The 23,825-nt window shown below is 34.5% G+C and overlaps 2 protein-coding genes across 2 annotated transcripts in view; one reads left to right on the top strand and one right to left on the bottom strand.

Moving 5' to 3' along the window:
* Positions 1 to 572: 572 nt before the first annotated feature.
* On the bottom strand, positions 573 to 18,936 carry LOC100373452 (nucleolar complex protein 3 homolog). The gene is made up of 18 exons (XM_006825667.3): positions 18,888 to 18,936; positions 18,720 to 18,767; positions 16,565 to 16,863; positions 15,973 to 16,199; positions 15,405 to 15,538; positions 14,761 to 14,922; positions 13,778 to 13,871; positions 12,919 to 13,109; positions 11,882 to 12,010; positions 9,306 to 9,434; positions 8,896 to 8,976; positions 8,027 to 8,200; positions 6,623 to 6,758; positions 4,157 to 4,338; positions 3,846 to 3,974; positions 3,529 to 3,626; positions 1,517 to 1,607; positions 573 to 864 (listed from the first exon to the last, which is right to left on the bottom strand). Exons 2-18 carry the CDS (start codon positions 18,723 to 18,725, stop codon positions 619 to 621), a joined length of 2,508 nt encoding a protein of 835 aa, XP_006825730.2. The 5' UTR covers positions 18,726 to 18,767; positions 18,888 to 18,936; the 3' UTR covers positions 573 to 618.
* Positions 18,937 to 19,014: 78 nt separating this feature from the next.
* LOC144344197 (uncharacterized) overlaps positions 19,015 to 23,825 on the top strand; it is a 41,937-nt gene continuing 37,126 nt past the window's right edge. The window contains exon 1 of the mRNA XM_078006270.2: positions 19,015 to 19,287. Within this exon, the coding sequence (XP_077862396.1) occupies positions 19,069 to 19,287 (219 nt within the window). The 5' untranslated portion in view covers positions 19,015 to 19,068. The remainder of the gene's footprint in view (positions 19,288 to 23,825) is intronic.

Below are 23,825 nucleotides of genomic sequence, written 5' to 3'. Positions count from 1 at the left end.
TGGTAATGGGGGAGAATGGGACACTGCTTGAGGGGCACATGTAAAAAAAAACCTAATATATTTTCAGTATCTAAAGACAACAAAATAGACACGCTCTTATCAGTCAAACCAAGCGTTTGTTCAAACAATAAGGCAGGGGTGTGAATGGCTATATATGTACTGATAGGTTTAGTATGAAACCAGAAATAATTTGGTCGCATTTTTTTGTTTCATGTGAAACATGTAGTGAAGTCATCAAAATTTACTGAAAAACAATCAAGAAAACCGGGCATTTCATACATTAAAACATTGATTGACAAGGGATTATTATTCAATATGATGGGATTTAAATCAAAAAGTTACTGTGAATTTTTTTGTACAAAATACAAGACAGATGGCTTTCTCAGTCTTCAGGAAATCTCAGTGGCCATATGTGTTTGTCTATTTAATGATCTTTTGATTATGGTACTTACTGTGAACTGCATTATTTTCAGGACACAAATTTTGATTCCAAATGCTTACAACTGTTTTCTTGTTTAAACAATATTTTTAAATTAAATAAGAACTAAAGGCACTTGCACAATAACATGACATTTCATTATTTTTAAAACAATATTTAATTCTGTTTTTTAAAATACATTACACTTTTTGTTTTTTCCTTCTGGTTTTGATTATTTTTGATGGTTTTTTGGGCAAGACTTTTGTCTTTTTGCTTTTTATTCTCTTTACTCTTTCAATTGTTTGTTTTTTGTTCAATGTTTTCATATACGGTAGACATGCAGAGAAATCCATCTTTGCTAATTTCTCTTCTGGCACTCCAACAATGGCTTTGTCAATTTCTGCTTGTATTGTTCTTTGAAGAAATGGTCGTTCTGGTGCAGAAAACTACAAGAAATTGATAACATGGAGAAGTCAGATAATTTATGTTTATTATACAGTGTGTATTATCCCTTTGTATTAAAGCCAAAGTCATTTTTGTCACCTTACACAGAGGGGGACAAGGGTTATTTTTGTTCAACGTAATTGCAATATTTTTTTGTTCGTACAACGTAAATTGAAAAAAAAATTCTGTAATTCTGTTATCACAGGCTAGACGTACAACGTAGTCTATCAAATATTTTTTTCATACACTGTCAAAATGTGCAATTTTCCTTGGTACGTACAAGAATTTACATCCAAATAAAAAAAAGTCGTAAAGAATCTTCCAAGGAAATTACATTTTCGGAACTGTAAAACGACTAGATGACACAATTCACTGCAAAATTCAATTTTCACTGCAAACTGTAAAAACGTCTTTTTTCCTTGTAAATTGTACTACACAGTATAAAGTTTTATAACTTTTTTCATATTTTTATATTCTCTTTGGTTTGAAAACAAATTCATAGAGAAATGAATAAAAAACTTGTGGTCATCCGTTCACACTGTCTAGATTTTCATTTGTTTCCCTAATGTTCTGAGATTTCATAATGACAACAAACACTATTGTCAATGACTATTTTTAATAAACCTGATGTATAATATATGATGTATACATTACCTTTTTTCGTTGTTGTTTTACTGGTGGTTGGATAGGAGGATTAAAGGCCATTTGTAGGGGATCATAGATTTCATATAAAACTGAAGGTGATCTGTAATAATAAATAGAAACATTAATGGATTTATGACTGAGCATACAGAAGCTCTTTGTTTTGTGAAAACTGAGATGCTGTCATGATTTATTTCATTCCTTCTTCCCAAGTTTGAATTCTATGAAATTACATAATTTTGTGTTAAGTCAAAGTAGATGCTATTAATTTTTAATGACCTCCGACTGTCCCTTTAACCATTTCACGGATATGATTTGACTGTTTTTTGTTAGGTAGGTATAATTACAAAACATAATGGTATTCATATGTACATTTGTTTCAACATGTCATCAACCATTTCTCTGATGTGTCTAATTGGTACGTCCCATCTGTTTCAGAGAGACAAGACATGATGGGTATTTCTTATGATAAGATTTCAATATCTATGTAGGTTTCTCCTCTAATATTTGAATGCTGTATTCACAACCAGTCCTACATGTAGACTGGGTAAACACTATATGAATGATTTCGAGTGATACAATATAATTGAACATTATTTTAGTTATTCATGACATCCAAGGACCTGTATTTCTTTTTCAAAGACACTTATCATAGTATCACTACAGAATTTATCTGGTTACGTAACAGTACTCAAACTATCCATCTGGCATTCCACTAAAAATACAACATACAAAATGACAAACAATGTCACAGTGTATCCTGTTTTAAGCTATGCAGATTCAAGACAAAACCCTCTCAAATTTAAGTCCTTATTTAAGATTTCAAATTACATTTCCTTTCCTGAAACATTTCTTAGTTTTATAATTGGATGCATGATATTTAAGGATTAATGTTTTTAAAATGTAAATAATTATTTTCATAGTAAAACATTTCCTATGTTTTCTATGTCCCTGATACATGTGAGAATTGACAGGAGACAACATTTCCTATGTTTTCTATGTCCCTGATACATGTGAGAATTGACAGGAGACAACATTTCCTATGTTTTCTATGTCCCTGATACATGTGAGAATTGACAGGAGACAACATTTCCTATGTTTTCTATGTCCCTGATACATGTGAGAATTGACAGGAGACAACATTTCCTATGTTTTCTATGTCCCTGATACATGTGAGAATTGACAGGAGACAACATTTCCTATGTTTTCTATGTCCCTGATACATGTGAGAATTGACAGGAGACAACATTTCCTATGTTTTCTATGTCCCTGATACATGTGAGAATTGACAGGAGACAACATTTCCTATGTTTTCTATGTCCCTGATACATGTGAGAATTGACAGGAGACAACATTTCCTATGTTTTCTATGTCCCTGATACATGTGAGAATTGACAGGAGACAACATTTCCTATGTTTTCTATGTCCCTGATACATGTGAGAATTGACAGGAGACAACATTTCCTATGTTTTCTATGTCCCTGATACATGTGAGAATTGACAGGAGACAACATTTCCTATGTTTTCTATGTCCCTGATACATGTGAGAATTGACAGGAGACAACATTTCCTATGTTTTCTATGTCCCTGATACATGTGAGAATTGACAGGAGACAACATTTCCTATGTTTTCTATGTCCCTGATACATGTGAGAATTGACAGGAGACAACATTTCCTATGTTTTCTATGTCCCTGATACATGTGAGAATTGACAGGAGACAACATTTTTTGAATTCAATGTTAATTAAAGCAGGAGGGTGGTCACCTGCGCACACACGGGAATTGAGTCCCAAGCGATGATAACAACACACACTAAAAACGCAAATGCTCATGGGTAGACATTTGATTGTAACCAATGATACGCTTTGGAAAACTGACGCATTCGCAGGTGACAACACTCCCGCTTTAACATTTGAGACACCAGCCAAAAACCAGCAAATCAACATTATTCAAGGGTGTTTTAAGGATCAACACAAAATGTGAAAATGTTATATCCCAAATTACCAATCAGTCTTCAACTTACTTTCTGACAAGCTCCGTGCTGAGAGATCCGATTCCCTGTATCGGGGCTCCTTTACAAAGATGGCTACTGTATTTCTGAACATAAGGATGATAATGTCTCTGGAAAGAAAACAAAAAAGATTACTGTGAATAAACATATAAACACTTCTGCAATCACCAATTATCGGTAAACAGGTGTCTTGTTCATGTAAACAGCAAATTTAACTTGACATATATTCCATAATTCAACGTTGCAAGCGTACTAGCAGTTTTCAAAAACAAATACTTCCATTTTTGTTGGTTTTATTTCTTGGTAATAATAATAATATAAGATCTTACTTTCAGAAGATATAGCTCCCACAATGTCGTGTTGTGTGCGTTACAGTGTTCAGGTTCTTGTAGTTCGGCTAAATACACACCACTACCAGTTGAATCGTTGTCGAGTAAAACATCACATTTAGTATGCATCTACATATGGGATTGGAAGTAACAGGATTACGTATTAGACAAATCAAGAGTTCTAAACAGTGAAATTAAACGACAAAAACATCTTCGAAAGAAGGTACTTCTTACATTACATTAAAAACTTGATACGTGGTATGAAGACAATTTTTGCCTCAATTCATTCCCCAAATGCTCTTAAACATTACCTGTAAAAATGACCTAACAGCGGCCAATAAACCCAGTGCAGCATTGGGAAAGACGTGTAACGCTAAAACACACAATCTCTTGGTAAATGCAAGAACTCGCTGAAGAGTGACTTGTTTTCTTCGCTTGTTAATCATGACATCAAGACATTTTAGTGCAATGGGGACGTCCTTTGTTGTCATGCCTGAAATAATGAAATAAATGATAAGATTATTGGTTGTACTACCATCACAGGAAGAAATGCACCCTCAATCTACTGAATCTACTGAATAAATCACTGTGAGAATCTAGTTGATTAGAGTACCACTCTGATGTACACAATTGAACTGGTAAAGATAAACAATTCTGAATCTAAAATATCATTACCGGTATTCTTGATGCGAAAATATTTTAACTTGTGATGCAGCGCCCTCTATTAAATATTTGTGAAATCTACTGCCCTCTACGATAACATTATAAGTTACCAATTATATTGCCTTACACATGTGACCATTGTAGAATTATGAGTAACTACTCGAACAATATAACCACAACCCACAAAATACTATACCAGCCTATAAAATACTTGTATCATAGCCCACAACAATAAAGAACTCTTCAAGGAAAAGTGTTGATGAGAGGAAGAATAATCCACTATTATTTCCCTAATTATTACTGTGATATTCGTTTGTATTATTGATTCAATATTATTCAATCGTGTTTCAGTTCTTTCTTATATTGTTATTGTGTTTATTCAATTCAACCGTCTTTATTACATGTTTAACTCAAAGAGAACTAGCACAAATAATGATAGCAGGTGCCATTTCAAATGCTATTCTCTTATTAGCCAATCATAGGTTATAGCACTATGAACCAATCTGCACCAAGCCCGCTAAAATTTGGTACGGTGGCTGATCCTACCGAGCCTATAAAAGGCCTGAATACTTGTTTTAGCGCGCGAGTACATGTAACCTTTTCCAGTGACGTTTATTTGTTTCCTGTTCCTTTGATCGACCGTCCCTTGTTTTATGCGCCTTGAACTTTACGCTCGTTAGGGTTGAGATAAGTATGAAACCCTATTCTCAATTCCCCCCACAAAAAGACTGTATCCCATTTGACAAAACTACCCATTGGCAAGCTATTGAATCCTACCGCCTACAAAAGACTGTCCAATCCCATAAGACTACCCCACTCCATAAACAAGCTGTTTGCAATGCATATTCCTTGTTGTGTACTTAATCTTGAAGACCATAATCATATAGAGCTCTGTAAGTAGTTTTTGTGTGTAGAGTATAATAGCTAAGTGAAAACCTGTATTTCATGGTATTTTTCACTATGAATGATATCACATTTATAGCAAGAAAACAAACGTCAACAGCATAGCACACATTATTAGTCCCCGTTCGGATGCAGTCCGAAAACGGGGACTTATGTTTTGACCTCTGTGTGTCCGTGCGTGCGTGCGTGCGTGCGTCCGGACCTGTATCTTAGAAATGCCTGGACCAATCACAATCAAACTTCACACATACATCATACATGATATCATACATATGCACATCATTTTGTTTTACAATCTGATTCAAGATGGCCGAATGACGGCCATTTTTGTACTAAAAAATCATAAAAATCAAGCATTTCTCGGCTGTTTACAGATGGATTTTGTTCAAACTTGGTGTATACATTAGACATTATGGGACCTTGATGCAAATAATTTTGTTTTTCAGATTAGATTCAAAATGGCCGATTGGCGGCCATTTTGTTTTAATGAATGTAGTTCTCGTGCCATATGTCTGACTTGCTTTCACTGATTATGTTCAAATTTTAAATATTCATTATACATCATGTCATAGATAGACAGATATATTGGTTTGACGATCCTATTCAAAATGGCCAAATGGTGGCCATTTTTGTGCTAAAAAAATTATCAAATATCAAGCATTTCTGGCATTTTGGCGGCCATTTTGTTTTAATGATTGGGCTTCGAGAGCCATATCTTTTAAATGCTTTGACTGATTATATTCAAATTTTATATATTCGTTATACATCATGTTATATATATACATGTATTCAAAATGGCTGATTTTGAATGCTGTTCCAGAGCAATATCTCTCAATATGGACAAGTACTTGTTTGACGATCAGATACAAATTTCAATCATTTTAATGTTAAAAAATCATATTCCTGACATGGTTATATTCCAGCTATATTACTATAAACAAAACTATATATCTTAAATTTGATAACTAACGGGGACTGTGCCATGCATGGCTTGTTGTATAAAGGTTTTGATTCATAATCATTGCAACCCACAAATTGACCAAAGCACATACCTTATTTGTGTTTAATCTCAAAACTATACACATTTAAGAATTTAGCTCCTAGTCCTGTGCACAGTGAAGATTTTTAAAAAGACTGTCCCATCTCAACAACACTACCCGCTCATTAAAAGACTACCACATTCATACTCAAACCATGGGAGCAATACTTACCTAGATGGAGTTCAAAAAGCATCTTATATAGATGAGAATAAAACTTTAATGGATCAATGTTTAAAACCTGGCCTTGTCCAGAGAGAATATGGAATGCTGTTAAAATACAATGCAGCGACTCTCTTCTACTTAGGTCCTAAAATTGACAAAAATGACTGATTAATTAAAGAGTACATTATACACTGCATGTGTCATCATCTTAATACATGAATTAAACAACCTTAAATAAACAAGTCACATGACAAAGTTCCCGTTGTTTGATAGTAAACAACACTGAAATGGGTCAGCCATTTTGAATCAGTTTGAAAGAAATGCATGTTGGGAAGTTTGACTGTAATTAGTCAAATCATGTTCAAACATTTCTGTCATTCAGATATTTTAAATTGGATCTGAAAAACAATGTGGTTCTATTATGGTTATATTAAATTGTTAAAACAAATACATGTGCATACGTGTGACATGATGTATATATAAAATTTGAATCTGCCAATACACCACTGAGATCCAGTTTCAGGATGGAAAAAATGCTTGATTTTTTGAATTTTTAATAGCAAAATGGCTGCCATTCGACTATCTTGAATCAGATTGTGCATGATGCAGATATAAAGTCAGAACGTGATTGTTCAAAGCATGTCATAGTTGTAGCTCTGGAACTGTACGTGTTAAAACAAAATAGCTGCCAATCTGTAATACAATATTATGTGCATCAAAGTCTAATTGAGAAAAGCTTGATATGTTCAAATGTTGACTGTTGGTATTTTGGGAACAAAAATGGCTGCTAATTAGTCAAGGTCAATGAAACAAAACTTTGAACAAAATTGGTCCAAGCATGATGTATGTTGTGCAGACAGATGAATTGTTTCTCAAGCAGATGGAAGCCAACTCTTTTCATCAGTGCAATCGTATAATCCAAAGTGGTTTTGAAGTGTTTGAAGTAATATATAACGATTAACATGATTGGATGGGTTTGCTCTGATGGGCCAATCAGTGAAGAGCTTTTATTTTTTATTTCACCAATGGTGCAATTTTATTGTTTCAATTGTTAGCTGCGTTGGATCGTTGTTTACAAGTTTCATGCAGCGATAATGGTGAAAAATGTTACAAAAGACGAGTCAGCTGTGCAAGACATCGATAAAGACATAAGGAACAAATTTCGTTGGGCATGGCTTGACAAGGAAGTCACTTTGACCGTGCGAATCTAGAAGAAAGATGAAGTGGTAACTGAAAAATTGAGTGACTTCATCGACAAGTGCGAGGTCCCGGGAAAGGCACAGTGTCTGTATTGTAACGAATTGATCAACTAAGAATCTCGGACCCCGGCTACTTTACTTTCAGCTGAAAATTAAAATTTTCATTCTCATCCCTGCATAAGGAAACTAATAAAAAAACATGTATATTCCTTACCCCAGACTGGATGAGTTCATGCAAGACTTTAACTAAATCATCAAAGAACTCAACATTAATGAGATGTGCAAACTTTGCCAATCCTTCTAAGACTGATGGTAAAAGAGATGATGTCTCGGCTCTCTTCAAAATTCGAAAGTAAATAGCAAATACCATCTTGATAATTTCAGTTTGCTGTCAAATAAACATTGAAAAAAATGTCAATTCATGAAATAACTGACAATTGACAAATGAAATAGAGTTTTTGTTTTGTTTAACGTTCAAACTTAGTAACTCCAAATGTTAATTAACAGTTAATTGAATTTTGAGTTATGTGTAACATAAAACGTTAAATAAAACATAAAAAATATAAAAATACATATTGCCCGTAACTCAAAGTTCAGTTAACTGTTATTTAAAGTTTGAGTTACCAAATGTGGACATTAAAACAACAGTAACAATTTATGCTGCCCGTAACTCGAAGTTTGGTTAATTGAACACGAGTTACAATTTGGGTGTAATTTCGCAAAAGTGGCATGGTTTCTAGAATATGGGCGTGGTCATTTTTGTAACTCAATGTTTTCGTAACTCGATGCTCGTACTCAAACAATTTAGCATCTCTAAAAATAAAATGATTAAAGTTTCAAATTGACATGCACAATGACCAGAATTTAAACCTATTTTTTTGGCCTTAATGATATGGAGATAAGAATTGGACAACATTTTTAAGAAAATAAATCAATGTTTTTACAGGAAAATGAATATGTTTTTGCTGGCTCATTATCAGAAAGATTCATACACAGAGAAAAGAATAAATTGTCACCGAATATTGTTCATTTGAGTGATCCTGTGACATATATATAAAATGTAAAAAGAAATAAAATACTCACCAGGTACTGTTTTCTTTTCTTGTTTTCTGAGGCAGCAGTTTCTAATAATTCCTTCTCTAGTTTATCAGCTCTCTTAGATCTCTAGAGATACACATTATAAAATGGTTACTCTCAAATCCTTAGTGTAACTCTGATAAGGCCTATCAGCTACATCATTTGAGTATGCATCAAATTTCCATTAGCTTTCAAACACAAAACCATTAAACTGTCTGGAAAATGCATGACTACAAACCAATCTGTGCATATTGAGTTCTGTAATTAGGCTTTATTTTTGCTGATATCAATTTGACAATTAGCTCCAGACATGAAATATGTTTCCAACCACAATGATGCTATTATATATAACAGATTTTAGCACCCTCTAAACATGTACCTCATAACAATATATTAATATAACACAGTGAATTTACCCGTCTTTCCTGTCGTGACATCTTCTTTATCTTTTCTTTCTTTGCCATTAGTTTACTCTTTTTATCCTCACCTGCATCCACGTTGAGATCAACATCTTTGATTTTCAGGGAAAGAAATGTATCAAGCACCTACGATAAAAAGAAATCAACATGATATCAACATCACATTTTGTGCATGTGGTCAGACTTCACTCTCTGCTGGTTTTAAAATGGCACAATTTTTCTTGTTGATGTTTTAGTTCAACATATTGAAATTTGTCTGTATTTTTTTTACAATTTCTTTATTAATTTTGGTCCAAATGGAAAACAAAGAAAAATTATTATGGTTCATTTTGGTGCTAATATGACTGTAACTATAGCAACGATTCAAATTCATATGCAATATTGTGCATGGTAACCTAGACAAGTACTATCAGCTGTACAAATAGATTGAATTCTATACACTGCAAAAGTACAAATCTTCTTGTGTGGAAATATTCTAGAAAGAGAGTAAGCGACTTATGCAACAAAGGTTGTAATGGGCATGTCAGGTTAACAGTATGTACTCGTTTTCACTGAGTGGTGAGCAGGTGACCATGGGAGTCAAACCCACAATGCTGAGCAGCTGTCCATGGGAGTCAAACCCACAATGCTGAGTAGGTGATCATAGGAGTCAAACCCACAATGCTGAGCAGGTGACCATGGGAGTCAAACCCACAATGCTGAGCAGGTGACCATGGGAGTCAAACCCACAATGCTGAGCAGGTGACCATGGGAGTCAAACCCACAATGCTGAGCAGGTGATCATGCAAGTCAAACCCACAATGCTGAGCAGGTCATCATGCAAGTCAAACCCACAATGCTGAGCAGGTGATCATGGGAGTCAAACCCACAATGCTGAGCAGGTGACCATGGGAGTCAAACCCACAATGCTGAGCAGGTGACCATGGAAGTCAAACCCACAAATCTGAGCAGGTGACCATGGGAGTCAAACCCACAATGCTGAGCAGGTGACCATGAGAGTCAAACCCACAATGCTAAGCAGGTGATCATGGGAGTCAAACCCACTATGCTAAGCAGGTGACCATGGGAGTCAAACCCACAATGCTGAGCAGGTGACCATGGGAGTCAAACCCACAATGCTGAGCAGGTGACCATGGGAGTCAAACCCACAATGCTGAGCAGGTGACCATGGGAGTCAAACCCACAATGCTGAGCAGGTGACCATGGGAGTCAAACCCACAATGCTGAGCAGGTGACCATGGGAGTCAAACCCACAATGCTGAGCAGGTGACCATGGGAGTCAAACCCACAATGCTGAGCAGGTGACCATGGGAGTCAAACCCACAATGCTGAGCAGGTGACCATGAGAGTCAAACCCACAATGCTGAGCAGGTGACCATGGGAGTCAAACCCACAATGCTGAGCAGGTGACCATGGGAGTCAAACCCACAATGCTGAGCAGGTGACCATGGGAGTCAAACCCACAATGCTGAGCAGGTGACCATGGGAGTCAAACCCACAATGCTGAGCAGGTGACCATGGGAGTCAAACCCACAATGCTGAGCAGGTAGGTGACCATGCAAGTCAAACACACAATGCTGAGCAGGTGATCATGGGAGTCAAACCCACAATGCTGAGCAGGTGACTATGGGAGTCAAACCCACAATGCTGAGCAGGTGACCATAGGAGTCAAACCCACAATGGTGAGCAGGTGACCATGGGAGTCAAACCCACAATGCTGAGCAGGTGACCATGGGAGTCAAACCCACAATGCTGAGCAGGTGACCATGGGAGTCAAACCCACAATGCTGAGCAGGTGACCATGGGAGTCAAACCTACAATGCTGAGCAGGTGACCATGCAAGTCAAACCCACAATGCTGAGCAGGTGATCATGGGAGTCAAATCCACAATGCTGAGCAGGTGACCATGGGAGTCAAACCCACAATGCTGAGCAGGTGACCATGGGAGTCAAACCCACAATGCTGAGCAGGTGACCATGGGAGTCAAACCCACAATGCTGAGCAGGTGACCATGGGAGTCAAACCCACAATGCTGAGCAGGTGACCATGGGAGTCAAACCCACAATGCTGAGCAGGTAGGTGACCATGCAAGTCAAACACACAATGCTGAGCAGGTGATCATGGGAGTCAAACACACAATGCTGAGCAGGTGATCATGGGAGTCAAACCCACAATGCTGAGCAGGTGACTATGGGAGTCAAACCCACAATGCTGAGCAGGTGACCATAGGAGTCAAACCCACAATGGTGAGCAGGTGACCATGGGAGTCAAACCCACAATGCTGAGCAGGTGACCATGGGAGTCAAACCCACAATGCTGAGCAGGTGACCATGGGAGTCAAACCCACAATGCTGAGCAGGTGACCATGGGAGTCAAACCTACAATGCTGAGCAGGTGACCATGCAAGTCAAACCCACAATGCTGAGCAGGTGATCATGGGAGTTAAATCCACAATGCTGAGCAGGTGACCATGGGAGTCAAACCCACAATGCTGAGCAGGTGACCATGGGAGTCAAACCCACAATGCTGAGCAGTCTCATTAACAATAACAGTGTCAGTGATTTATCAATTACCTTAGACTTTACGTTACAATTCTTTGCTTTGACAATTCGTGTGATTACCTTCACTGCATCCAATGATGCCTCACCTAAGGGGTCCTCTTTGAACAACTGTCTTACCGAAGAACAACACAAGTCTGAAACCTTAAGAGCAATTAAAGGAAATTATTTACCGGTATTTATCAGCATTTACGACATAAAAGTGCCACAGCTATCATACCAGATTTCTAATAGAGCAAATACTTGTAAGCAATAAAATGCACTTTTCCAAAATTTCATTCAAATCAGGATTATCATTTCATGTTTATTTACTTTGGATTTTCTGTCTGATGAAAAATGCATTTTTTGTCATTGAATTCGAGCTATTCCAAGTGGATATCATAAGTGAGCAAAATTAAAATTTTCTGACTTTCCAGTGCTCTCAATATATTTATTATAATTAACCAATCATATCGCTGTATTGTTCATTGATACTTGTTTAGATATAGATAACAAGCTTCTACGAAATATGCAGGACTGAGTCTGACTTCATAGGGAGAATACTGCCCTCACAGGCAACATAACCAATAAACATCCAAAGTTGTTAAGTAAACATGTTAAAGTCTTGTTATTAGTGAGTACTTTACTAGATAATACAGAAATAATTAAAGCTGCAAAGTCTCATATATTGAAAGCACATAAGAAGTAATGTGATATACATATACACCGGTACACTTATGGTTATGATAATCACTAGTACATTTGTATTATGTCAGTTGATAAAAATTCCCATGCAAGGAGATTCCATTTTGATTGAGTTTTCAGCACATGAGGACTTAAGGTACCAAATCACAGTGAGGATTGATTTTTTGATGGATGATAAGAAGATGACAATATCACAACAAAATTTGATGCCAACCATTTTCCTGATTTTGTCTCTGTGTGATAACAAATGGAACTTATAAACTGAAAATTACAGCTAAATGTTGACATTTATAGATCCAACTGAAAACCCATATTTTTAAAAAAAAATAAATGAATACAGTTAAAAGTAATAAAATGAATTTCTTTACCAGCTGGTTTTTATCAAGTGTATATGGCACAATAACAGATATTATATTGCTACGATAGTTGAAATGAGTCAGCGTCATCATCAAAGTACACATACATCTGGCTGCAACCTCTTTTAAGCCTTGGAGAGCTTTCGGTGGTAGAGACTCATTGCCCTGACCTTTCTTTTTAGATCTTTCTCTTTTCTTATAGCCTATAAAATAACATACATTCTCCTTTCTAAGTTTTTGAATACAGATATCAGTAAATGTCAAGAAGTACTGATGACATGTTAGTGTAATTCTTGTAAAATTTGTCAGTGACAAATTAAAGGACATGTTTTGCAAATTTCTTGGTTTTTTTTGTTGTTTTTTGAGAACTGCAAAAGTCAAATTTGTTCACCTTTCACGAAATAAACTCGCATCATTTTTTCAAAATATATTTTTTTAAATATTTTGATTAAGACCTGTATTTAATGGGAACCTAGAACTATTTGGTAAAAATTTTCAGATAAGTTATATTAGAAGGAATAGAAATCAACAAAATGTTGCCATAAATGTTGACAAGAAAAATTATGGTATTCAAATCCTGAAACTGATGAATATTATTTTGACAATGTGTGTAGACAGTAGTGATGTTTTTGATCCCCAAATGTGTTACTTTGTTGAACAGCTTTGGAGTGATATTTTGCTAATCCAAAAAAAAGTTTACTATCACAAAAACCTTACAAATCATTTACATATGCCACAACAATTACAAATACACATCACTATTTGGTTTTTTGTTTCATGATTTGTTTGTCTGAATAAAAGATTCATGAATATTTATCAGGAGATAATGATGTACTGGTGACTGAAATCAATCTTATTATTGGTAACTTACCTCTTAAAGCTCTTTCTAGTTTCTCCAAATACAGTCTGTAGTTTTTCAATAAATTCTGCTCAAAATCTCGAACTCGTTTCACATCTTTACTGACCTATGTTATGTAAACACAAAGCAATGTAAGTGATAAAAAAAATGTTTGGGATAGTTCCATACCTTTCACCAAGCATTTATAGGATAAGAGTATGCAACCTTAATATCTGATGAAAATCCATTTCAATGCAAGTTGTATGTGCAAGTGGTATCACAATGCAATTGCTTCTTACAGAGAGGTTTAATTATCGAAACAAAAATGAGATGTATCATAAGCTTATTCAAAGTGACAAAAATATGTAATACATGCTCTGTAAACATTCATAGATGAACACTGATCATCTCTTTTACAGTATCAGAGATTGTTATTAGAATTTCTAGAACTTCTAGAATTCCTAATACAATTCAATATACAATTTTGCATTACTTAAAATTGGATCACACTAGTTGCAAACGCCTATAAATCCTTTTATTAATATGATAATGATAGTATTATCAACATTTGGTACCAAAATAAACAACACTCTGGCTTACATGCATTTTTGTTAGAGAAAAATCACCAAATTAGATGATGAGAATCATTTTATTAAATGTATCTTCTGGACCATTGTAAACAGGTTGAAAGTTAGGGCAGTGCGGTAGTTTATGAGAATTAAATTTAAGAAAAGTAAACTTGTCTAGTTCAACCACACACATCAGGGATCATATTATGCAGTCTATCAGGTTGATATGTTGAGTACACGGGTGAATCCAGAGTTTTATTTTAACCAGTTGATTTCTTGTAACAACCAAATGGACAAAAATTAAAAGCAATTCAAAAATATGTTCATACATTAGGCAGTTTGTGCAAACCCACTGAATTTCCAGGATCTGTACCAGGTATGTGATTTAACACTTTTGTGTCGAATTTAATTTCTTTTTTTTTTTGTTGAGTTGAGACATCGCGTTACCTGTTTGTTTTGTTCTGTTTCAGATAATTCTCTAATTCTATAGCTTGGTACAATGTCTTGGAACACTTCTACAAGTGACACCATTACTAATTTTCTAACCGTCACCACCACATCAGGGTCGCTCTCATCCAACAAAATTCTCAAATCTTTCAGTTGCTTCGTCTGAATGAAAAAAAATATTATATACAATGTATATGCAAACCAGAAATAATGCAGTAAAATGATAATCATATTCTAGTACCTGAACATTGCTAAATATATTATAGAGATTGAAAACAGGTGAGATAGGTCATATTTAAAACTCTATCATAATAACTCAATTATAGCTTTTCTACTCATCGTTTTTTTCAAAATATGTTCTTGAAATAACTATTAAATAACATTCTAATATATATTGAATGATTTCCTTAAATGTACTTAATATATCTTTTTTTGGCTTTGTTTCTCTTACTTACTTAATGAATTGTACCATAGGTCCAGTACTGACTCAAACCAATGCCATACTGGTAGAGTACATTATGGACCCAGGAGCTGCCATGCAAACAAATGGCATAATGGGGTTGCTATGCAAACAAATGGCATAATGGGGTTGCTATGCAAACAAATGGCATAATGGGGTTGCTATGCAGCTCCAAAGTACATACTGAATTTTCAGGATCCTCTACAATCATACTTGCTAACGATGCAATTTGTTGCTTCCTCTCAAGAATCTTCTGTTGACGTCTCGCAAATAATTCTACTGTGCTGACGGGTGTTAATGGTTCAACCGTCTCCACAACTGTGCAAAATATAAAACATTAACTATTATACAGTGTAGGTCTTATGTGAAATTAATATAGGCTGTTTAATCTTTACTGCTAGAAATTGTTAGTCCATGATTCGAATGAAGTTTGAAATCAGGTACTATTAATTTGGGTTCCATCAAGTCTGTCTATGCATGTGTGTGTGTGCATCCAGAGCCTTTTCTAAAGCATGCTTTGACTGATCACATTCAAACTAAACACAAAGATAATGTATGATGACTTGCATATGCATGTGGATTCAGAGTTTCCCTCTGTGCGTTGCTTTTTCAACCAAGATCAAAAAATAACACAAAGGTCATAAAAAGAACCCGGGATCAGAAGATAACCTGGTGTGGACTGAAAACCATAGATAAAGCAAAAGAAAACAGCAGATATTACAATTGCTCACATGATAGTGAATGATACTTACCTTTTTCTTCATTGTTATTTCCCTCAACTTCAACCTCCTCATGTTGTATGTCCCTTTCACCCCACTGCAGTTCAATACCTTTCTTGTGTTTGATTGGTAAAAGAGCTTTAAACTTCTTTGATGAGTCATTGGTAAAACTTGTCCGTGGAATTTGTTCAAATTCTTCTTCCACATCCGAGTCATCTTGAAACTTTCTCTTTTGAGATCTGCGACTTGCAGGAGACTCGCTGCTTCAAACAAATGAATAGCAAGTGACCTCCATCAAAATTTTGCTTCAAAGCATTGGAATTGAAAACTGACTTGTTAAGTCATTTGCGTAAGTTCCTAATATTCATTAAATTTTCATTATAAAAACATTACTACCCTAAATTATTTTGAGGATTTTTCACTCGCCTTTTTCCATTTTCCAACCCAAAAGCAATTTTCAAGATTATGAATCAAAAGACAGTATGCATAATTAGTGCTGAAAAGACAGGCAGTTAGTCAAGTGGTACAAAATGTCCTCCTTCACCACAAATGTCATACGAAGATAGAAAAATATTCAGATGCACATTCTAAAAACATGTTTGAATTAGAAAAACTATACCATTACCTTGTATCAATGTTTGAGAGAAAACTTAAATCAGTATCAACACTTTCAAAGAATTCCAAATCTTCATCCTCTAACAAATGGTCTCCTTTTACATCATCTTCATCACTGTTGCCATAGAAACCTATATCATTCCTTGCATATTTATCATATTTTTGTTTCTTTCCTGATGGAGTTGATGGCGACTTTGGTAGAGTGGATCCATCACACTTTACTTTGCCTTTCTTCTGTTTATTTACTTTTGTTTGTTTGATGTTATTTCGTTTAACAGCACTAAGCTTACCACCTCCAGATTTTCCTTTCTACAAGATGCAATAGAATAAACAAGTCAGTGAGTCAATCACTTTCAATGTTCTATGTTAGTTGAAAATTTTGTGAAATATCTTGAAATTTCAGTGATCTAGCTTGAGTAAAGGTCTTCTTGCAGCCCCACATTAGTGCTGTGTTGTATGTACTATGGAAAAGCACTGTCCATATTGCATCTAATTTTACAAAATATATTCTTCTTTCTCAAAATCCAAGCTTTCAGAAAACGTATACATTGTTTAGAGATACATGTATATATTACAAATATAAAGAACATTTGAATTCCTCATGTAATGGAAAATGCAGTATTTTTTTATCTTCACTATCTGCTATTAAAAACTGCAAAAATATATATTTTATTTTCAAGAAACTGACCCTAATACATTGAATTTCATGAAGGCTTAAATGTGTTTTTTTATGGAAATATATAAAATATTGATAAAACACACCTAGAAGACCCATGCACTCAATTCAAGGGCTCTCATTCATTTTAAAGGTTATTTGGTTATGCCCATTAAGAAGTCCTTGCAGATCTCATTGGCTATTTACTGCCATATACTCGATAGAAGTGGGTGGTGTGCATCCGTCTCAAGCACTGTGATTGGTCAAGTTGTTTTCAACCATTATTTAAATTCATAAAACATTTCTAAATAATTTACATTGTACATAAATATAATGTATGCCTTCATGTAATTCAATGTAAAGATTAATACAATGTCTTTTCCAATATTTATGGTTTATAAATGTGAAAACTGTGCTATTGACACCACAGATGAATACACGCCCCTAAAAGGTATGACCCATTGTGTGTGCATGCAGCGGCAAGTGCATTATGAAGTGGCTGTCAATCAATCAACATACACATATCACCAGAATCTGATTGGCTTTGAGACACATCGAAGAAAAGCACACAAATTATTATAGCCAATGAAACATTTGATAAAACTTGTTATAAACTAATTATAAAAATATGAAAACTATTTTTCTGAAAGCACTGTATAAAAACTATATTGTTTTAATTAATTATGTTTATATTATTGCATCTTGTGCTATATTAAAGCATGGTGGTCGTTGCGAGATTTGTGTTGGTAAACATTGATTTTCCCACAATCCAATGTGCTCTTCAAATAGGAAATCACAAGTATGAGGTTTGATCTGATTGCGAATTGCACTGAATACCATCGATGACTCTTTCGATACCATCCAATCACCTTAAAAGACCTAATTAAAGCTTGGATATGTTTCAGTTTGTACTCGTTGATCTGCGCAGCAGTCAAAGTTACCATCTTTGTTTATATGAGACCCATATATCTCGCGAATGGGTGGCGCGACGACTACCGCGCTTCAATCATGAAAACTAGATTATTATATAAACAAACTGAATTGAGAATTGCGGAAATCATGAATGCCAATGGCTCTCATTTATCACAGTATTACAACTGTGCATTCAGAGCATGTCACATACATTACATGAATATGTACTAGTATTTCTCCATGCAATGAACACTCCAGACCACCGTCCCTGGTGTTGAGGGACGGTGTCCAGGCGAACTATCCAATGCGTAAAAGTTCGATGTAAACCAAATGAAGTTCCGGTCTCTTCCTAGCCCTGCGTACAGTGCTGTGTGTACGTACACACAGCACTGTACGCAGGGCTAGTCTCTTCCTTGACCGTATCTATTTTGTTCTCGATAGGAAAATAAAAGCGATATTCTGATCATTCTGACAGATGAACGTCCACTATCTATTGATCATGAGGCAATCAAGTACCAGTAATAAGACTTTAGAATCGTACTAAAATATTCCATATCAGCTGTTTATTAAAGACAAGATACACATGTGTTGTACTCACCGCCATGCTTGGTATCGTGGAGGTATCGTGACACTAGAGGGCGCTAGTCTGTCGGAGAGTCGATATAGTAAGTTGCATAAGTACAGGTATAACTGAATTTATGATATGCATTTAAATTTTAAAATAGCATTACTGCTGCGGCTAAAATCGTACTCAGGGTATACTCACATATAAAACTAGTGCAAACTAATATCTGCGAATCTATTTAAAACCTGCCTCCCCTATGGAGAATCGCTTAGTCCGGTGGCTCATTTGTTTGTACAGTTTATACTCTCACCTCCAATGTTTATTGAGCTGTCGTTGATGGAGTCTTTTCAAGGACTTTTCGTCTGTCCAAAATTTTCAAATCATGAAAAATCATACTACATTTTGGCGTCTTTTCTGTCATATATCGTCGGTTCTATGCCTTGTTTCATCAACTGTGGGTCGGATCTATGACAATGACCTTGCTGTATATTATGGGAGTAAAGAACCGTCCCTCAGTCTCCTGGAAGAGAAAGCGTTCGGCTTCGGCGGAACGTCAAATGAAGCAGGGCTAGTTGACTTCGCCGTGTCTTGCCCACTGCCGGTAATTTCTTTTTTATTAAATATGTATTATATCAGTATGTTAACATTTTATATGTTATTCTCGAGATTGTTTTCCGATGTTTTACATATTTCTCTTTATTTTACTTTCACTGATGTGTGTGTATTATAACATTCTGTCTTGTCGTTTATAGCACCCAGGCGACGCTAGATATTCATCGTTTGTCGTCTCACTTGATTCACTACGATTATCTTTGTTATCTGTTACCCATATTTTGTTTGTACCTTTTATGATTATGTGTGAATATACATAACGGTGTTCAAAATCGTTTGTGACGGGTTCCTTGTGCTCAGGCTGGTGTGATATATTTAAGCCGTCTGTCACTCACTTGTGTTTGTATATAGGTTTAAATTTAAATGGAAAGAACAAAAGAAACGTAACGTAGTCTGCTTCCGTAACATTATAAATTCAGTGTTTTATTGGAGGTTGTTGTGCTTCTGCGTTTGGATAAAAAATACTATAAAATAATTAGCATTTGGCTCATTTTGACATTAAATTCAGCTGGTTATACAGAAAATAATTACCGTGACCTTGTTGTGTATTGCTCAATAATGAGCGTATTATAATGCTAAAACATCTTCAGTTGAAATCGAGAAGAATGACTTCGTCAATGATTTAGTTCAAATGCAAACTGAAAAGGTCGTTCTGCCCACCATCAAACATTACATCACCAATTTCCTTCTGGAGCAAGGTTATCATATGTGCTGAATGTTTATCTCATATCCAAGATATAGGCGGTGTCAAGGATTTGTAGTGTTTAAGGTCCTTCATTACATTATTACGCCATATTTTCACCACCACTGTTTGTTTTTTTATGTAGAGATCTTTCACATCACACAAGACAAGCCCTCTAGCAGAAGGTGTTCAATATGTATTTGGGAAATCTTGAGCTTTGCCCCCATAATGGTCACTGTTTCACAGTATCTTACTTTCTCATCACCAATTTGCCTGGGAAACATTTCGTTATATTGTTATTTGACGTGTTCACATGGATTTAATTTAGTGGATTTTAAAGAGTGAAATTAAAACCCAGTGACAAATTTATAAAAGTGACTATCAGTATGTATCAAAATTTAAAATTATGTGCAAGTCTGATAGGTGCGTAATACAAATTATGACCCACATTATTCAATATTTTTGATAATTTGTCAGAGATCCAAAGAAAAATGCTACTGATTACCTATTGCTGAGTAATGAACCCTCCCATGTTAATGTATACAGACAATGTAAATCTTGACTGCAAAATTCACTTCACAGAATTACCATTCAAACCGGAAACCAGTTGTCAGTATTAAAAAAACAGAATACTAATCATAAACAAGAAAATGGACAGTGCAGACAGATTTGACATCAACAATTTAATGAACTGCCAATAGTAATTATCTTTCTACGGACAATTCTTTAAAATCAACTATCAGCAATTTGATTTTAAAGGCTGTGAAAAGATTGATTGCTCAGTTAAACCAGTTTATTTATTACAGTGTAGTCTTGAGGGCTTACACACTCAATAAATTAAGTCAAGAAAAAACAATAAAATTAATCACATCTTTTTAATGAAAGTTACATTTAAAATTTTGAAAATAGTCCACAAAGCAAGTGTTAATATTTTATCATGGGGTGAACTGTGAAACACTTTTTTTTTAGTTTGGCTGTTTTGTATAAAGTTTTTTTTCACTGATTTTTGATGAGTTGAGCATAAATTGATGAGGTGAAAATAAAGTGCTTTACACTATGCTGTTAGAGATAATCAGTAGTATGTTATTGGGCAAGAGCACAATAAATCTTCTTCTCTGATTAAGGCAGCAATAAAAATGATTTGCACATACAAGGAAACAAGCGTCTAAAACCTTCATCAACCAATGGCTACAAACCCTTAAATTAAACAATCTCTGGAGAAATAATACCAAAGTAAATAATTTCCACATAATTGAAGATTTATATATTCAAAAATGGCTGAAACAGTTAAATTAAAACAATAGTCAAAACAAAGTTGAGAATTTCAAATCAACAGTTGCCCATAGATACAACATGTTACAACAAAACACAATTAAACATACTTGACAACTACTTGATAAAGCATAATGCAGTGTTCCAAGACAGAATTGTATAGAGAGCATTTCTTCACAGTTCAAAAAGTTAAACCAAGATTGTATTTTTGTTTGTTTGGTGAGTGCTATATGGATACTCATTCAATATATCTATTGAAATTTAAAAACAAGTATATTATAGCTGTAGATTTTAATATCCATATTGTGTACCATATTTGCTTAATCAGTATTGCATGCACATAATAAGTTTTAATGATTCAGTATAAAATGAATGTGATTTTTGCATATGGGTTTCTATTGGAGATGTGCTTGTAATAGGGTAAATACAGTACTATTTCTAGTCAGTGTTCTGTCAAAATAATTATATATATATATATATCAAAACACTATGTCTTCTGTACAATTACTGTAATATCATCGATATGAGGTGTAGTGAATACATACTAGTACAGTTTTATGTCCAATTACCTCTCTTTTATATGTACCTTTAACCGAGCCAAAATTATCTGTGTGGCATCATACATATAACCATTGAGCTTGTTTCTGCTTGTTCTATGCTCAGACTAGTATTACTAGTCTGAGTTCTATGATAGTTATAGTTTATTTGCTCATTAGATAGTTTGTTTGCATATTAGATATTGACCACTTCATTTATCTTAATTAATCATATAACAAGATTAATAGGGTTTAATCTTCTGTTGGTTAATTTCATGAATATCAGTATATGTTTAAAGACTTTATCATCAACCCTTTTGATCCATAATCTGAAACTATTAAATAAAACAAATATATATCATTACACAATGAAACAGGAAAGTTTATTTTGAAAAAAGGTTATGCTAATTTAAACCACAGTACCCACACTAAAATAACAATATACTGCTTGTATGTGTTCCATGTATTCATGAAAACTACCAGCTGTAATTATAATGTTTATGTTAATAAATAATAATAGTGTAAAAATTGCTATATGGAATAGGAATTTTTAATTTCATGTTATCAATTTACTTTTAAAAACAAAGTAAAAATAGCTATCATAAAATATAAAATTACTGCAAAATGAAATATTCCTCTGTAAAGTAAACATGATTTGCCATGTTGCTCACAAAAGTAACTGTTGTATAACTGATAAATTTCCTCTAAAACATTGTTGGTCATTAAAAAGACTATGATGAAAATAGAAATCCATGTTGAACTCAACTGTAACATCACTAACATGCAAAAACTTCTCATCACATAAATGTTAAAATTAATAAATTTGGTCACAACATGTGTGTTTAAAAAATGAATGATTTACGGTAAAAAAAAAAAGTTGCTACACTCAATGACCTGAAAAATAAGCGATCATAAGTAAAAACCACCTATTTTACCTCCATGTAAAAACAAAATCTTTTAGCCAAGTTTGACTTTGTTTAAACAAGCAATGGAAACATAAAATATGGTAACGCTATCGCGATTTCAAGCATGATTTTTTATTAACGCATATCGGCGCGCAATAAAAAAAAAATATCTCACCTTAACTGTCTGTTTTCAAAGAACCTATACAAGCTTTAAAATCTTTTAGGAATCGTTCGCGGGAAAAATATATTTTGCTTTGAACATAGAGTTCTTTTCTGCACACAAGACAATTAATTTCTTTTTTTATCTGTGAATTTAGAAAACATGAACAAATTGCAAAAAAAACTAAGACTCATGCCCTTAAACAGTAGCCCAAGGTGTACACACTAACAATTCTCGACCCTGGGCTACCATTTGACAGTTTGAACAGATTGTTTGTTTCTTAAATTGTCTCATAACTTTCGGATGTCCTACATAAATTAAACAATGACATTTATAGTACAGTCTGGGTGTAACTTCCAAGCTGGCTATTTATTCACTGGCTTTCTGTAAAATAATTTTTAAAGCAAGTAACATTGTCATCAATGATTTCAACTTATTCTTTGTAGTATGTTACTAATATGAGACATATTTATGTACATTATTCTGTGAATTTAGATATATGGCAGTTTGTATGCAAGCCAAGCTATCTTTAAGCAGGCTTAAAGCCAACTAAATATTTAGTTAAATGCTACTCAAATCGTACTGTAGTTATTTGTGTTCACACTTTTTGCATAGCAGAAAATACCAACAAAACCGGATAATTCTAATTCTTGCTCTGTTAGACTTCCAACAAATAATTTCAAGCTCAATAGTGGTAGTATAGGTATTTTCCATTGAAATATGTCATGGATTTCAGACTTAGCATTCCTGTTATCAGTAATCAATTCATTGTTTTTTATAAGTTCTTTTGAATGACCCTTAAAAATCTCAATGTTTGAACAGGTTTTAGATTGTCATCATTTCCATCTCAATTGAATCAGTGTACTAGTACTACTAGTACCTGAACAATCTCATTTGTTGTCACTAATAATAAAATATGCATTCTGGGCCTTTGCTAACCCTGTACCAGTCACTGTTGGCGAATTACTTTTA

This window comes from Saccoglossus kowalevskii, chromosome 10, assembly GCF_978046115.1.
Source record: "Saccoglossus kowalevskii chromosome 10, keSacKowa6.1, whole genome shotgun sequence".
NCBI classification, from domain to species: Eukaryota; Metazoa; Hemichordata; class Enteropneusta; family Harrimaniidae; genus Saccoglossus; species Saccoglossus kowalevskii.
The sequence above is the reverse complement of the archived record's forward strand: the minus strand, read 5'-3'. Positions and strand labels throughout refer to the sequence as shown.

Coding starts and splice junctions, on each gene's coding strand:
- LOC100373452 (XM_006825667.3), bottom strand. Junction 16,200..16,564: donor CTCTCAAACATTGATACAAG/GTAATGGTATAG, acceptor TGTTTGAAGCAG/CGAGTCTCCTGCAAGTCGCA. Junction 865..1,516: donor TAAAACAACAACGAAAAAAG/GTAATGTATACA, acceptor AATTTCTTGTAG/TTTTCTGCACCAGAACGACC.